Consider the following 17397-nt stretch of genomic DNA (forward strand, 5'->3'; position numbering starts at 1 on the left):
AAGCTTGGTATTTTTTTTAAATCTTTATTCACTTTTGAGAGACAGAGACAGAGCATGAGTGGGGGAGGGGCATAGAGAAAGGGGGGACACGGAATCTGAAGCAGGTTCCAGGGCTCTGAGCTGTCAGCACAGAGCCCAACGCAGGGCTCGAACCCACGAACCGCGAGATCACGACCTGAGCCGAAGTCAGACGCTCAACTGACTGAGCCACCCAGGCACCCCAATAAGCTTGGGATTTTTTTTTTTGCTTCATCAAGGACATTAAGTGAAATGAGTGTGTTTCTGCTGCGAGTCCGTGGTGATGGGCACCTGGGCACTCGCGTGCTTTGGTACCTTGGCTTGGATGCGTGCTAAGGTGCTACCAGGTTCACCTGAAGTCGTCCCTGAAAAGTCAACACAGTGAGAAAGGCAAATCAGGATACAGTACCATCATGAAACATTTCCCCTGGATGTGTCCTGGGGGAGCTTCAGGGGTTCAAGGTCCACGCTTCAGACACCACTTCCTGACACCTGCTAATTTTGGCCCATCCCCAGAGCACAGGTGGGGTCAACTTCCCCCCAAATGGCACCTTCGTTGGGGATTGGATCTGCTCAAAAATCTTCATGTGAAGAGGGGAACAGGGCCATGGACGGACAAACATCCACTAAGAGGCAGAGGTAAACAACTAGAAAGTTTTTATAGCTCTAACTTCTAGGTGAGAAGTCAGGACTTGGGACAGCGGCAAAAGAGATTTCCAGATTTCATCTAACATTAAAAAAAGAAAAAGTACTGTGTAAGTCTTTTGGAACAAGGATGCCTTGTTTTAGTTTTACAAGTAAAAACACAGGATTGCATGGTAGCTGACTAATAGAGACCAAGTGTTGGGCTAACAAGTTTAGGTTGTTCGTGAATAGAAGGTATTCTCGTTGGAGATCTTCTATCCCTTTCTAAGGGCACTACACCCAGATCAGCACCCTCTGTTACCACCTACGAGGGTCTATTTACAGTATAACCGATTCGGTTACAGCTTTCATGACACTCCACACCTGAGCTCATGTGGATTCAATTTGGGTGTTCCTCAAGGCCCTCAGTGACACTCTAACATCTCACGGCATTCAGGGTGAATATTCTGTGGTTTGTAGCATAAATATAATTGCTTACTTAACTCTGCTGTCAGATTACTCTGTGGAGATTCCAAGATCTCTTGAGAATCTATACTCAAGGAGGATTGTCTTAGGATCATCCCAGATAAAATCTCCTCTATCTGAATATTATAAACATATTGTCTTCTATTTTTTATAGTATGCTCCTGTTTTTAATTTTTGTTAACGTTTTTATGTTTAAATCCTGTCTGGTTTTTATTTTGGTGTTAGCTGTCATGTTTGTTCACATTTTTCAAAACATGAACACTAGTATCAACATTTTTTGACTAATTCTTTGTTTCAAAAGCCACTTTCAAAAAATTCAAAATACACAGTACATGCGTTTCTCAACTCTTCATTTTGCTCACCTGAACCTTCTATTTCTTCACTAGTAAAACACTATGACTGTATTTTAGAGCACGTTTTGGTACCTACTGGAGAAATCCACCCTAGCGTGTTTCTATTGCTGCTATAGCAAATTACCATAGTAGCTGAAGTAATGTCTTATCTTGGAGATCAGAAGTCCAAAATTGGGCCTCACTGGATTAAAGTCAAGGTGTCAGCAGGCCTGGTTCCTTCTGGTTTCTGGGAAGGGATCTGTTCTGCAGCCTTCCTTCATCTTCAAAGCCAGCCAACAGGCCGAATCAGCCTGAGCTCCTTGTCTGCCTCCCTCTTTCCCTTTGTAAGGGCCCTGGTGATTACGTGGAACCCACCTGGATAGGTAGCCCAGGACTCTCTCAAGGTTAGCTGATTGGTAATCCAAACTCCAACGGAGTCCCAAATTCTCTTTTGCCATGTGAATTAATTTACTCACAAGTTCAAGTTGGGATCTTTGGATAGCCATCATTCTGTCTGCCATTCAGTATTCCTCCTTTAAAAAAATTTCTCGAGTTGTTTTCCTTCATGAGTTTTCGAATGGATTTGCCAAGGTCCCACTATACTCTATTTTGCTCCTTCACACCTCCTCTCAAAACAACAACAAAAAATCTAGAGTTTTAGTGAACATATATTAAAGTCAAGGTGTGAGGTTGAGCATTTTATTCATCGTAACGATGATAAAAACCCCACTTCCATTTATGTCAGAGGAGCGACTATTACTTCTCTTGCTGTATGTAAAAAATACGGTTTTCATAATCGAAAGGTATACTCTATTTGCAGATACATGATACAGTTACATAATGTTACTTTTCTGGATATTTTATTTTTGTGATCCGCCGGCTATTTTTGTGGGGTTTTTTTTCACTCTAAACAAATATCCATGTTAAAATCTAATTTTGTTTTTGTAACCTGTGTTTTTTTAAAAGGCTCCCACACCACCAGCTAAGTTCCACGCCCCATGGGACTGTTTCCATCTGTAGGCGAAATGAAATTCCACCTGGCTACACAAGCCTGAAACTTGGAAGGCATCGTTCACTCCTCCCTTTCTCATTTATCACCACCAGTCAATCAACTCCTGTGGATCACACCTCTTAGCTACCTCTTACAAAAGGTCACCTCTTGGCTTTTTATTTGCCCACGTAATAAGGAAATCCCAGCTCCTCCCCTGCCCCAACACACACCTCACAAGGGTCACAACCTCAGGGCCTTTACCTGTTCTCCATCTTTACCTCTGAAACCCAGCAGAGTGGGTGGGATATACAATTAGCAGTGGCTATGTATTTGTGGAATCAATATTTCTTTGTAAAAACTTGCAACAATCAAGTCCAGTTGAACTTCATCTGTGCTTCCTTCCCTGCCCCAGAGATAATCACGGCCATCAGTAGTTTCTAGACATTTGCATGTACAAATATATGGTTTTAGTTTTTACTGAAATGGGATAATAACTGCACATGTTATTCAGCAACTACTTTTCCCACCTAATGTCTTGGAGATCTAGGACAGTTCATTTGGATCTCTTTGTTCCTTTTTATCTACAGCATAGTATTCTACTTGGTTGTCTCTGTGAATTCATGTAATCATTCTACTGTGGACATTCATTTAATTAGATGTGTTGACTCAAAGGGTAGCTGTCCAGGTTTACTAGATACTGTCAAATTTCCCTCCAACAATGCTGTACCTGAGGAATTAGCTTCTTGTTCTCCATACATGGTCACTAACAAAGTCTAAGCCCACACTATTTCTAGCTAGGAGTCTAGCACATCTCCCAACTGCTTCCAATCTACTTTCCACACTGCCTAGAACAACTTTTTTTTTTAAATCAAGTCTAAGGTCACTTCCCTCTTTAAAACCTTTTAATAGCTTTCCAGATCCTTTAGGATAACGTCTAGAATCCTTTACATCTCCTAAGTTCTGCTGTCATGTGGTTCTTGCCTATCCGTCCTTTCCAGACTAAACCGCTATCATGTCTCCTTCCCTCGCCCACTTTCTCCACCAACAGTTCTCAAACTATTCCACGGGATGACCCTGAGAGTCTGTAAAGATGTGTTCATAAGTAGTTTTAAAGGAATGTGACTTTCGGATGCTTAACTTTCCTAAAGCTGGTCTATGAAGACTCCTGGAAGGCCAGACCCACCTTGCGTGTCATGATGGCTCCACCCACCTGGCCCACCTCCAATCTTACTATATGGTACTACAGGGAGGTGGAAAGGTGTAACTTGAGGATGGCAAAAGACAATTTAAACTTTCTTTTAATGAAGGCATCATTAAGGCACGCATTGCCAATAAAACTTTACTTTTATTTGCAATAATTACCAGATTTTGTGACACACACTGATTACACTGTATGATGTTAACAAAAGTAAGAGCTCAATCCAGAAGGAATTTTTACTCTTAGATACCTGAGATAAGACTGGTAAAAGACTTTGAGTCTTAAGAAGATATTCCATAAAGTCAAATTCTGTGATAGAAGTGGAATGAAATATGTTTTCAAGGAGAAAAAGAAAGGATCACTATAAAATCCTAATTGAGTAAAAATCTTAAGTATTTAAATAAATGATGATGGATAATAAATCCCCATGGTATTCATAATCCACTCAGACCATTTAAAAGATTTCTGTAATCACTTTAAAATGTTGGGGGCTCCTGGGTGGCCCTGTCCGTTAAAGGTTGGCCTCCTGGTTTGGGTTCAGGTCATGATCTCGCGGTCCGTGAGGACAAGTCCCAAGTCAGGCCGTGTGGTGGCTGCATGGAGCCTGCTTGGGATTCTCAACCTTCCTCTCCCTGTGCCCCTCCCCCACATGCACGTGCACTCCCTCAAAATAAATGTTAAAAGAAATAAAGTGTAACTCATCAGAACTTATTTTGTAACTAATTAAACCTATGACAAAAACAACTTTAGCTATTAACTGTAAAATGTGTGAGGGAAATACATTTCTTTTAGGGGGCATGCAGACAATTTTTTAAAAGTGTGGCCCATTCCATTGCTCCACACGGGGCTTTTCAGAGCTTGAGGGCACCGCACACTCTTTTTGGGGGGGCAGAAGGAGAGAATCTTTTTTTTTTTAAGTTTATTTATTTTTGAGAGAGAGCACACATGTGCACAGAGTGGGGGGACAGAGGATCCCAAGCGGGCTCCGTGCTGACTGCAGAGAGCCTCATGGGAGCCTTGAACCCACCAACTATGGGATCGTGACCTGAGCTGAAGTCCGACGCTTAGCCGAGTGAGCCACCCAAGGGCCCCAGACACTGCACGCTCTTATTTCAGCCCTTCAGGTACAGCCTTCTCACTCGGGAGGCTCCTCCTCTCCAGCTGCAGCCTAGCTATCTCCACTGTTCAGCTTCATCATAAGTGTCACTGTTCACGAAGGCTTCTTTGTCCCCAGACTAAATAAAATCTCCTTAATATCTTGCCCTATCCCAATATCCTGTTTGCATACACCTGGTCCCACATGTAAGCCCTCACACAACCTCGGCACCAGGAAGGCCTACACAGAACCAGTCTTTTCACTGTTGTTTGTATCCCAGGGGCAATGTCTGCAGGCTAGGGTAGCTATGCTTCTCTAAAAAAACCCGTTTTTCTAGAGTGGTACAAGAGGAAGTCAGATTGCAAGGAATTAAAAAAAAAAAAATGTACAGGGGCGCCTGGGTGGCTGCGTGAGTTGAGCGTCCGACTTCGGCTCAGGTCACGATCTCCCCGGTTTGTGAGTTCTGGGCCTGCGACGGGTTCTGTGCTGACAGCTCAGAGCCTGGAGCCTGCTTCGGATTCTGTGTCGCCTTCTCTCTCTGCCCCTCCCCCAAATAAAAAAAAAATGTACAAAGTGAGAAGCAGAAGCAGAGGATGTGGGTTGATTACAGCTTGGGGGAGGAGGGGTTGCTAGCACCCAAAAGGGAAAGCGAATCTGCCACTGTTAGAAAAGAGAAGAGCACACGGGCGTCACCAGGTAGGGAGGGGACGGGGAAAGAGGCTCAGCTCTCGAGTCTCCATGCCAAAACACTGCACAGAGCTTTACGACCGGTGACCAACAGTAACTGGGGCGTAATTCACAGAAATAACGCATTTACATACGTCCACTAATTACTGACTCCATACACACAGATTGTAATGTGAACGCCGAGCCTGTTTTATCTCTTCATACATTTTTCTAATTGTAGGGATGTCTGGTGTCCATCAAAGGAAGCAGGAGCGGCACTGGGTTTGCACATATCCATGCCCATGACTCTTTCCCTCCAAAAAGAAATCTAGTTCCTCTCACAGTACAAGCCATTACCTTCCATAGAAAGAGAGGGGAAACCCTGCAAAGTCTTCCTTTTGTGCAACACTTCCTGTTGGCCGTATACTTGTCCAAATACTTGGTGCCTTGAGAACTCTCTGCCCACCTGGCTTGCTCTCCTGACATAACCATCTACCAATCATCATACAGATGATTGTCAATCATGTACAGATAGAGAAAGGAGCCACTGTCCTGGCCCGGATTCCCATTTTCCATTAAAATGCCTCCCTGCATAAAGGTACCTCACTGGCTTCCAAGAAGAGAAAAACAAAACAAAATTTTATCATTGAAAGCCCTTGGCATTCTTTTGAAGTGCAACTCTCCCCGGAAAGAATTACATTTTAAACCTTTTGTAGTGAAGCCAAAGGCAGTAGAAGGATCCAGAAGTTCTCTGGATCTGTTTTTACATGAATAAAAATGCCCTGCCTCCGCAGGCTTTTGTGAAGGTCACCCAAGTAGGTCAGTACTTTACATATTCTTTATGCACAGTCCTGGTACTTTTTAAGTACTACATAAAATGAGGCTATATATATATATATATATATATATATATATATATATATATACACACACATACACCCTGGCCCTGGGGGGGGGGGGGGTGGTGAAGCAAGCGTGAATTGGAAAGGTCTGATCCAAGTGTGGTAAGAACCTCCCGAAGAGGCCGGCCAGCGGTGAGTTAACGTGTAATTATCATCATTATTGTGATGGAAGGAGGAGGCCTGACTCCCCACCACCCCAGCGGAAGGAAGGGAGTCCTGTGCACTTGCTGGAGAGAAGGGGAAGCAGCAGAGAAGGCGGAGGGTGTGGGAGCCGCCCTGAGACTGAAGCCATCTCGCTAAGCCTAGCCGAGGACAGATAACCCGGGGCGGAGCTTTGATGGCGCTAACCGCTCCAGTTCCGTCTTTCTGGCCTTCCCAAACCAAGCTTGACAAATATTTGCTGAAGGCATGAGTCCTCTTGACTGGAGACCGCAGAGTCTGCAACGCATGAGATACACAGCGCGTCATCTGTGCACCCCGAGTAAGGGGACGGACGTCTCGGCTTAACGGGCGCATCCCGGGGACCTAGGGGCCCTCAGAGCATGCGAGCTGCAGGTGGGGCATGCCCTCAAAGCAACCCGGGCCCAGAATCCAACGGAGGGCGCACACGACCGCCCGGGTCCCCTCTCCTGGCCGCACCCACCTTCACCCCACGGGCCTGGCAACCGCCACCTTCCTTCCCGCTTCTGCAGCGAGGCCGAGCTTTGAGGCATGCGCGGCGGCACAGCCTGACGGTCCGCGCGTCCGGTCGGCAGAAGCGCTTCAACCGTCAGCGCGCTCGACCAATCAGAGCATGTGTTAATTTCACGGAATCCCGCCCCCTGGGGGGACTATGGCAACCGGAGGCCAATCAGGCGGCGTGTTGTTGCCGCGGAGCCCCGCCCCCAATAGGGGTACTGGGTGACGGGCGAGGGTCATGGGGTGTAAACTGCTCTGAGCTGCTGAACCTCGGAGGGCCGCCGCATCCCCTTGCCCCGCGGCGGCCATCAGCGCGCGCGGCCCCCGCACTCGGCCGCTCACCCACCGTCCCGCGGCGGCGCGGCCCATGCGGCTGGGGGCGGAGGCCGGCGCGGGCGCGGGCTGGGCGTCTCAGGTGCGGCCGGCGGCCGGGAGAGGTGAGGGGGCGGCGGCGGGGCCCGCCCCGGCCCGGTGATTGGCCGCTGGCCGAGGGCAGCTGGGCGGCCTGGAGGCGCCCCGGGCGGGGAGCAGCCGGCGAAGCCTTCGGCGCGCGGAGCCGGGAAGATGCTGCTGTCCCTGGTGCTCCACATGTACTCGATGCGCTGCGTGCTGCCGGCCGCGGTGCTCCTGGGCACGGCCCCCACCTACGTGCTGGCCTGGGGGGCCTGGCGGCTGCTCTCCGCCTTCCTGCCCTCCCACTTCTACCAGGCGGTGGACGATCGGCTCTACTGCGTCTATCAGAGCATGGTGCTCTTCTTCTTCGAGAACTACACCGGCGTGCAGGTGAGGCTCTGCCCGCTCTCGGCGCCCGTCGGCCGCACCTGCCTCCTCCCGCCTCTCCACCTGGGTTCTCGGCTTGGAACCTTCCAACCGGCGCCCCGCCCCCCACCCGGGGTTCTTTAGGATGGTTCGGGTCTGCCCGGCAGATCCGGCGCCAGAAACACGTGCCGTCACCTCGTCCTCCCACCGCGAGGGGAGTCTCACGGTCTTATGTAGGCTTTGGCCCCATGCTTCTTTGCAGATACCCCAAGATCACTAGGATCTTGGAGTGATTGTAGTTCTGTTGTTCGCAGGCTACAAGTGGCACCCCCAGGTTTTGTAACTGTCTGTCTCGGGGCTTCGCGGAGTCGGTGCAGATGGACGTTTAAGTAGGGCAAGCAGTTGACAGTTTTTGGCGTTTGGTCTAAGAAGGTTGGTAATGTTTGAGGTCAAAAGTGCGCTGTGAAAAGCCGGAGACATTGTGTTGAAACGGATTGGTGTTACTATCTGGACAGCAAGTACAACTTTTTTTTTTCTTTTTTTGCGTTCTTCCAGTGTGAATGAAAGCTGGACGAGGAAATTAATAATTTGTTACTGTAGGAGCCCTACGGTACTTAAAATTCTGGCCAACTTACACTAGGTTTAAATGTGCGGCTCATTTTTTTCTCTGATGACTTCGCTTCTGTTACTTGGTGGAGATTGGATCTTTAGATTAAAATTTGTGGGGGGGAAATGGATAAGACCCTCTTTGGTTTTATTTCAAGCCTCTTTTACAAAAATAGCATCTGCGAGTTTTCCTTTTATTTCCCAGTTGGGACAAAAGAGCTTGATTCTTGGTTATGCCTTATGTCCATCCCGTTCTTCCTCTCCACCCCTCCCTCCCGTGGTCAGGCTTGGGGTGGAGGGAATGCCCTGGTATGGTTTTGTCTTTTATGCCCTTTCCCCACCCTCCCCCCCAGAGCAGCTGTTTTCACCCCGTTGTCGACCAGCTCCTATTTTCAGTTTGCAGTTGCACTGCTGTGGATCCCTGATGACTGGGAGTTTGCCCCAGTTGGAGGTTGTTTGGGGGAAGGGAAGTAGGAGAAGCCAGGGCCTACATTTAAACCAGTGTCTGTAAGTGCTTCCTAGGAGAGAAAGATCGCTCTTCCAGATCATGGCTTCCTCTTCGTTGACTTTTAAAGTGGGCTTCATTTAACATTTTCAGGAGTTCGGGTCAATCATTAACCCCCTGTGCTCCTACTTCGCCACATTGGTTTAAACGGGTGGCTTCATCATGATTACATCTTTAACTTCACATCCCTTGACAGCCGGCCTGGGCTAGGACGAAGACAGAACCTAGGACAAAGTGCCTTACCTTTTAGAAAAATGGTGCTTCCTGTGGTGGATTATTGTGATTTTGTTCAGAGAATAGAGCATGCAGTGCAATGTGTAATATACCAGTGACATACTGCGTGCTTAGCAAGTTTCCCATTTTATTTTTTTATTTTTTATTTTTTAATGTTTATTTATTTTTGAGACAGAGAGAGACAGAGCATGAACGGGGGAGGGTCAGAGAGAGGGAGACACAGAATCTGAAACAGGCTCCAGGCTCTGAGCTGTCAGCACAGAGCCCGACGCGGGGCTCGAACTCACGGACCGCGAGATCGTGACCTGAGCCGAAGTTGGCCGCTCAACCGACTGAGCCACCCAGGCGCCCCAAGTTTCCCATTTTAAAAATGGTTGCAAAATTTCAGAGTTCCTAAATTGTGTGGCTCACCTCATACCTTGTTCAGTGTGGGCTTCCAGTTTGTTTTTTTTTTTTTTAATGTTTATTTATTTAGAGAGAGACAGAAAGAGAGATGACGAGTGGGGGAGGGGGGAGAGAATCCCGAGCGGGCTCCACGCTGTCAGCACAGAGCCGGACTCGGGCTCAAACTCACCAACCACCATGAGATCATGACCTGAGCTGAAACCAAGATTCAAATATTTAACCGACTGAGCCACCCAGGCACCCCTGGCAATCAGCAGTTTGATCTCTGTATTTATGGGTCTGTTTCTTTTGTGTTTTGTTTTTTAGATGACACATGTAAAGTGAAGCCATTTGGCATTTGTTTTTCTTTATGTGATTTATTTCATTTTGTGTAAAACCCTTTGCATCTATCCATGTTGTCCCAAATGCCAAGATCATTCCTTTTTATGGCTGAGTAATACTCCAGTGTGTGTATGTGTGTGTGGCACATCTTTACACATTTGTGTATGAATGCTTCCATATCTTGGCTGTTATAAACAAAGCTAGAATAAACATCAGGGTGCATATCGTGTCTTTGTGATTAGTGTTTTCGTTTTCTTTGGGTAAATACCCAGTAGCGGAATGACTGGATCAGATCGTATTTGTGTTTTTAACTTTTGGAGGAATCCGCACGGTGGCTGCACCACTTTGCATTCCCACCAACAGTGTGTGAGGGTTCCCTTTTCTCCACATCCTCGCCAAAACTTTTTATTGTCTTTTTGATACTAGCCATTCTGACAGGTGTAATGTGATATCTCATTATGTTTTGATTCGCATTTGCATGTTAATTAGCGGTGTTGAGCATAAATTAGAATGTTTTTAAATGGCACTTTAATGCTTTTTATTCTGGATTTAAAAAAGAAATGGTTCATGGTAGCATAACAATATTTTTTTATGCATAGGAGTTTTAGGCTGAAGGAACAGAAGTCCATGAAATTCATGATTTGTGCTTGGCAGGTAAACCTATTTCAGCAGGGATACTTGAACGTTCCATTGGATTCTAGGTAAATGTCTGTTCTTCCTATTTCTACTACTTTCTTTTCATATGCATTTTTTTTTTTTTTTAATTTCTTTTTTGACAGAGGGAGTGCATGAGCAGGGGAGGGGGCAGAGGGGGAGAAGGAGAATCTTGCGGAGGCTCTACGCTCAGTGCAGAGCCTGACACCGGGGCTTGGTCCCATGACCCTGGGATCATATCTGAGCCAAAATCAGGAGTTGGACGCTCAACTGACTGAGCCACCCAGACACCCCTCCCGTGTGGTTTTGACACAGGAGAACATTTCAATCACTGTTGCTAAAGTTACTGTTTATAACTATTTATCCTTTTAGGTTCTCCTAGAATCTTTTTAGTACTGAGATTCAACTGGGTACCTTCACCATTTACTTTGCAATAAGCGGTAGGGTTTTTAAAGTTTCAGGGCACCTGGGTGACTCAGTTGGTTAAACATCTTGACTTCAGCTCAGGTCATGATCTCACAATCCGTGGGTTTGAGCTCTGTGTCAGGGTCTGTGCTGACAACTCAGAGCCTGGAGCCTGCTTCAGATTCTGTCTCTCTGTGTCTCTGTCTGTGTCCCTGCCCTGCTCTCTCTCTCTGTCTCTCTCTCTGTAAAAAATAAACATTAAAAAAAATTTAAAGAAAGGATTTTAAAAGTTTCGTATATCTCCCAATTTGAGACTCACTGAAAATCAATACACACTTCTTTATCATTTTGAGGGGCACCGATTCAAATAATTATATTTCTTTTCTGTTGCTGCCATAACAAATGACCTCAAATTTAGTGGCTTAAAACAAGAGAAATTTAATCTCACAGTTCTAGAGGCCAAGTGTCTGAAATCGGAGAGTTTGCTGGTTTACACTCCCTCCTGAAGCTCTGTGGCAGCGTCATTTCTTTGGCTGTTCCAGATTCGGTGGCTGTTGGCATTCCTTGACTTGTGGCCATGTAAGTCCACAGTCTGCCTCCTCTTCTGTCTCAAATGTCCCTCTGCCTTCTCTTCTAAGGACACTCGTCATGGGTTTAGGGCCCACGCAGATAATCCAGGATGAGCCCCTCAGCTCAGATCCATTGACTTAATTGCAAATGCAAAGACCGTTTTCCTGAGTAAGGTCACGCTCACAGGTTACAGGCGTAAGACACGGACAGTCTTTTGTGGGGTCAGCATTCAGCCCGCTAAGTAACTCAATTCTGCTTATTCTTAGAGCTGGAGTTCGAGAGAAACTTGGGAAGCTAAGGAGAAAGTGGGGAATACTGGCAGAGGCAGTGGTGAGGACTCAGGAGTTGGAAGGTGATGTGATTACTGTAGTCTGGAGTTTCTGTCCTAGGGTGCTGTCCTGAATGTTGAGATTCCTGCGTAAACAGTAATTGTGATAGTTATGGCAGATGATGAAAAATGCAAACATGTTGTTTTGGAAGCTGTTAAAAGTTCATGTACTTTTTTTCTAAATGTCAGAATTCTCTTGTCATTGTTTTCAAAAACAATTCTACTCTTTCCCCTCCTTCCAGTGGAATGCACTAAACACTGATCATTGATATTGGCAGGACGAAAATATCTAGAGATACAATACACGTCTCCTAATCAACATTAATAAACAGTTGAGTCAAATTTTTTTTCCTGCTTAAATCATTTTGTACCACTCAGAATTTACTTTAAAATGGTTTACATTAATAGCCCTATCTTCTAATTTGCTCTTCCTCAAATGCTAACGTGATCTATTGTAACAACAAAATGTGGACTTTGAGATACGAAAAATTTAGTTTTTCAACTGACCTACTTCAAGTACAAAATAGTCCAAAAAACACTGGAAAGAAGATAGAGCCTTTATGCCTAAGATTTTGATGTTTTTTTTAAATGTGCTCAGTTAGAATACTCTTAAATAAATCTCTGATAATGCATACCTTTAATGAAAACATTATTTTGAGTTCCTCAGCAACAACCAAAGCTTTCCTATTCTAGGTATGGTCTCTAAGACCATTTATAACTGGTTCTCTCTGTAGCTAATCTATTAGAATGAAACATGTTTATTTAGAACAAGAGAAGGGCCTTTATGAGTCGGCCTCCTTTTTATTGCATCTGGTTGCTGTCTGCATTTCTGCTAAAACATTGCCCAGAGATGTCTTGAATATCAGTCGTCCTAAAGAGGATATAAATATTTTGTATCCTTGATTTCCTTTTTCTCTATTTATTCATCATCCACGTGAAGACCTTAAAAGACCTTAGATTACTTCCTTCAGTGTAGCCGGTGTAAGGGAGCTGGCCAGATGGGCTTGTGCTTAGGCATTTGCTTGTTCAAGAATGACACCGGCCTTTCAGAGAGGAAATTAAACATTGCCCAAATCAAATATGATGTTAGTCTAACACATTTGAAGTCTGGCTAGGGAATAGACTTCTAAGAAAATCTTAGAGAAATGTAATTAGAGCCGTGCTTTTATACTTTCTATAAATAAAGCCCCCCCATTGAGCAAACAAGTTATTTTAGGTTGCATTGGTGTAAGATTTCTTTTAATGTCTTTTTTCTATTTTAAATCACAGATACAATAAAATACTGAAACACTGATACAATAGTTTGAGAAAGTTAAAGTTCCCTCCACCCACACACACCTTTCCCAAGTATGCAACAATTTGGTGTGTAACTTTAGATTTCTTCTCATTAAATAAATGTACATTGTGGGAAGACTCCCCCAATGAATTAACCTTTTGGATGTTTTTGTTTGTTTTGTTTTGTAGTGTTTACTTATTTTAGAGACAGAAAGAGAGGGCAGGAGAGGAGCAGAGAGAGAGGGAGACCCAGCATCTGAAGCAGACTCTGCACTGTCAGCACAGAGCCCCACACCGAGCTCGAACTGACAAACCATGAGATCATGATCTGACCCAAAGTTGGGCGCTTAATGACTGAGCCACCCAGGCACCCTTGGATAGGTTTTGTAGTAGTGCTGTATATGCCTGTGACTCCTGGGGACACCTCTGTGCTGTTACGATGAGGAAAAGTATGAATCTAAAGATCCAGTTTACTTTCCCTCTTTTGTGAATTTGTCTGAATTTGTGGAGCTGAATGAACTGAGAGCTGACTCTTCCTAAATGAAATCACAAGTTTAGTTTTACTTTGATATTTTCTCTTTTTTTTTATTTAAATTTTTTTTAATGTTCATTTTTTTTTTTTTAATTTTTTTTTTTTTTTTTTCCAACGTTTATTTATTTTCAGGACAGAGAGAGACAGAGCATGAACAGGGGAGGGGCAGAGAGAGAGGGAGACACAGAATCGGAAACAGGCTCCAGGCTCTGAGCCATCAGCCCAGAGCCCGACGCGGGGCTCGAACTCGCGGACCGCGAGATCGTGACCTGGCTGAAGTCGGACGCTTAACCGACTGCGCCACCCAGGCGCCCCTTAATGTTCATTTTTGAGAGAGAGCATGAGGAGGGGAGGAGCAGAGAGAGAGGGAGACACAGAATCCGAAACAGGCTCCAGGCTCTGAGCCGTCAGCATAGAGCCCCACGCGGGGCTCGAACCCACGACCCGCAAGACCATGACCTAAGCTGAAGTCGGATACTTAATCAACTGAGCCACCCAGGCGCCCCGATATTTTCTCATTTTATTATGGTTTCTTAAACACAGGTTTAATACAACCCCAAACTAAGTAGTAACTTCTAAGGAGTCCCCAGAAACTATCCTTCCTTCCTTCCTTCCTTCCTTCCTTCCTTCCTTCCTTCCTTCCCTCCCTCCCTCCCTCCCTCCCTCCCTCCCTCATACATACAGTACTGGAGTATGCACCCTGTTCCAGTCCTGTGCTGGGTGCTAAGGGGTAGGTGGGCAAACCGGAGACAAGATCCCTCCCCTCATGGAGCTCACCCTCTGGTGGGACACAAGCAGTAGCAACAGAATTACAACGTACTGTGCTGTATGAGATTGAGACTAGTGGGTGGAGGGCAGGGGGCTGGGGAAGTTTGCCCAAGCAAGTGACATTTGCACGGAGCTCTGACAAAGGGCTGGTGTGGGAGGGTTTGTAGTGATCCCGGCGAGAGATGGTGGTCAGAGTAATGGGCAGAGTGGACATGGAAAGAATGGAAAGAACCCTGGATCCATTTTCAAGGTAGCTGGGCCTTGTGACTGGAGGTGAAGGAGAAAGGAGAGGAAGGGGTTCCTAACAAACTTGGCATTTTGTGAGTGCTGTGTGCCAGGTGTTGTACTGCCATCGGCCTGTCATCCTTACAAGGTAGGCGCCTTCTTCCCCCTTTACCCTGGGGAACAGAGGCACAAAGAGTTCACATGTGTGGTAGCTGGGCAGGATTCCGTATATGGCGCTCCGGCTTCAGGACCCATTTTCTGAAGATACTTTGCCAGGTGATGTGGTTATGTTGCTTGGAACGAGATCCCAGTCTCGATTTATTCATGCCAGGAAAAGCGTGCACGAACAATCCCAGTAGAGGCTGATCCTGAGATGGGAGTGTTCGTGTTTGTCAGCTTGGTGACACGAAGGTGAGACACCTGCCTGGATTATTCAGGAAGGCTGTGTCACTTATCCTGAACTGCTTTGAATCCTATTTCAAACAGGAGTTAAGTATCACGGCATGCTTAGGAGAAAGAGGCCCTCGATTGATAACTGAACGAAAATGAAGATTCCTAAGGGTGGCCTTCAAAGCCGTCTAAATTCTGCCCTGGCCAGTTTTTCCTTTCACTGGTTTCACTGTAGGCCAACCACTGCTTCCTCCCCAGGCCCCAGAGGCCCCTGTGTTTTCAGCCACGTGCCTTTGGACCACTCTTCTGTAGCTACTTTCTTCCAACTCAGGCCCCAGCTCTTCCTCACCCCCTCTTGGTGTCAGGATCACATACGTGATATTAACATAACATTAGCATATTTTAACGTCTGTATTGCCCTCTCCACAAGGTTGTAACCTTTTGGAGATGGCAGTAAAGGGGAGAATAGTTTGACTTGATTTTTGCCTTTAACCAAAGGGCGGAAGTACTTGGGATGCTGGTCTGGTTGGGTTTCTGTGGAAGTGCGGATCCACTGTTAATGGGGATGGATTCTTAAAGGACCTTACTGGTTGACAGGTTTTGATTTAACAGGGACAGCAGGTCTAGTGAGTCTGATTGTATTCTTAAGTAGGTAAAGGGGAAAGACAAAAGAACAGTACCCTCAGAGGTACCACTGAGAAAGAGTAACGTCAGACACTTTGTAAAAGAGGGAGTTCTAAGGGCGCCCAGGTGGCTCAGTCGGTTGAGTGTCGGACTCTTGGTTTTGGTTCAGGTCATGATCTCATGGTTCCCGGGATCGAGGAAGTCTGCCTTGTCGCTGACAGCACGGAGCCTGCTTGGGATTCTCTCCCTCTCTCTGCCCCACCCTCCCTCCCTCTGTCTCTCTCTCACAAAAGAAAGAAAGAAACATAAAAAATAAATAAAAGCGGGCCTTCTGGAACAGTCAGCAACATAGAAAAACCTTTACTGACTTGTCAGTAAACACCTGTACTTTTTGCTGCTTTTGAACCTATGCGGTTCTCTAAGGTTTGTTCTCTTTCTCTGTGGGAACCGGCGATGCGCTTGGGTGTCTTAGAGGGTGTTGTAAGTGGTATCTTAAGACAGCCTTACTCTGCCTGGTCTCCGGGTGGGAATTTCAAGAGCACAAAGAAATGAGGGGGTTGACACCTGGAAAGGAGCATCACCTTAACTGCTAACCACATGCCAGGCTCTCAGGTTTTAGATTAAGAAAGTCGTCTCTACTCTCCAGTGACACACAATTCGGCAGTGTAGGAGGAAGTCACTTTAAAAAAGTGCATATGAGATAAGTTATAAAGGAAAGAAGTGAATAAAGAGCTGAGGAAATTGAGGAGTCATGCGTGTGAATCCCAGCACTTGCTTCGCTGTAGGGAGCATCGTGCATAAGCAGGTGGTTCCGGAAGTTGGATCCTGCAGAATGGATGCCAGTGCTTAGCGGCTCACAGATTGCTGTGCTCCCATCCTTAACTTGTATTTCTGGAGGAAAAACATTTTTTTAACTTATTATTTGAGAGAGAGAGAGAGAGAGCGAGCAAGCGAGCACACACACAGGAGGGGCAGAGAGGGAGAGCGAGAATCCCAAGCAGGTGCTGAGCTGTCAGCCCAGAGCCCGATGCAGGGCTCTGTCCCACCACGGTGGTATCATGACCAGAGTGGAAACCAGGAGTCCCACACTTAACCCACTGAGCCACCCAGGTGCTGAGGAAAATTTTTTATGTCTTATTTTTTTCTCATGAGTATCTTATCTCCTTAGAATTCAGATTGAAAAAATCACATAAGCTCCTAGTATTTGGAATTTTTGCAGAGAATAGTTTTGTGCCCGTCAAAACAGTTTTGGATCTTGGTGTGAGAAACGGGAGCGTGAGTCCTTGTTCTCTGCCACCGTGTGTGTCGACTTGAGTAAGTCAGTGTCTCAACTCCATATTCTCATCCTTAAGTGGACTACTTCCTGTCATTTTATTTTCAAGAGTAAATGAGATAATATGTGAAACTGCCCTCAATGAGGGGTGCATTGTAGATGCTCAGAAAAACACACCCTAGAGAGTAAGGACAATACCAAGAGATTTACATGAGGAATGTACAAGAAAGCTTTGTGATTCGTAAGGTTCCATTTTAAATGTTGCTCCATCATTATTTTCACATACTGGTTTTTAGACAAATGGCTATGTGTATAATTTGATCTTGGTTCTGAGGGGCATCAGACTTCCTGTTCAGTGAAGTGTTGTTTCAGATTGAGCAGAAAAAGACCAGTGTTTTTGTTTGCATTACAGTAAAAATCTTGTACTGGTTAACCAGTAGTATATTCCATTGGCATAAAAAAAAATACTGTTGAAAATTCATTTTAAATGATTATAAACAGTGTAGATTATACATGTAATCTTATTAGAACA

The 17397-nt window shown here is 45.6% G+C and overlaps 1 protein-coding gene and 1 long non-coding RNA gene across 4 annotated transcripts in view; one reads left to right on the plus strand and one right to left on the minus strand.

Annotated features, from left to right (window-relative positions):
• Nucleotides 1-235: 235 nt before the first annotated feature.
• Nucleotides 236-7110, minus strand: LOC115511731. Of its 2 annotated transcripts, XR_003968153.1 has the most exons (3): nt 6957-7110; nt 6351-6751; nt 236-745 (listed from the first exon to the last, which is right to left on the minus strand). It is a non-coding gene; the product is annotated as an uncharacterized LOC115511731 (long non-coding RNA). The 2 variants fall into 2 exon arrangements; XR_003968152.1 differs by lacking the exon at nt 6957-7110 and having other exon boundaries at nt 6351-6942.
• A 307-nt stretch (nt 7111-7417) lies between these two features.
• The window catches only part of AGPAT5 (1-acylglycerol-3-phosphate O-acyltransferase 5), a 61631-nt gene continuing 51651 nt past the window's right edge, over nt 7418-17397 (plus strand). The window contains exon 1 of one of the 2 annotated variants that reach the window (XM_030312059.1): nt 7418-7774. In XM_030312059.1, the coding sequence (XP_030167919.1) occupies nt 7556-7774 (219 nt within the window). In that variant the 5' untranslated portion in view covers nt 7418-7555. The remainder of the gene's footprint in view (nt 7775-17397) is intronic. The other variant, XM_030312058.1, reaches the window with a different exon arrangement.

Source organism: Lynx canadensis, chromosome B1, assembly GCF_007474595.2.
Source record: "Lynx canadensis isolate LIC74 chromosome B1, mLynCan4.pri.v2, whole genome shotgun sequence".
Lineage (NCBI taxonomy): Eukaryota > Metazoa > Chordata > Mammalia > Carnivora > Felidae > Lynx > Lynx canadensis.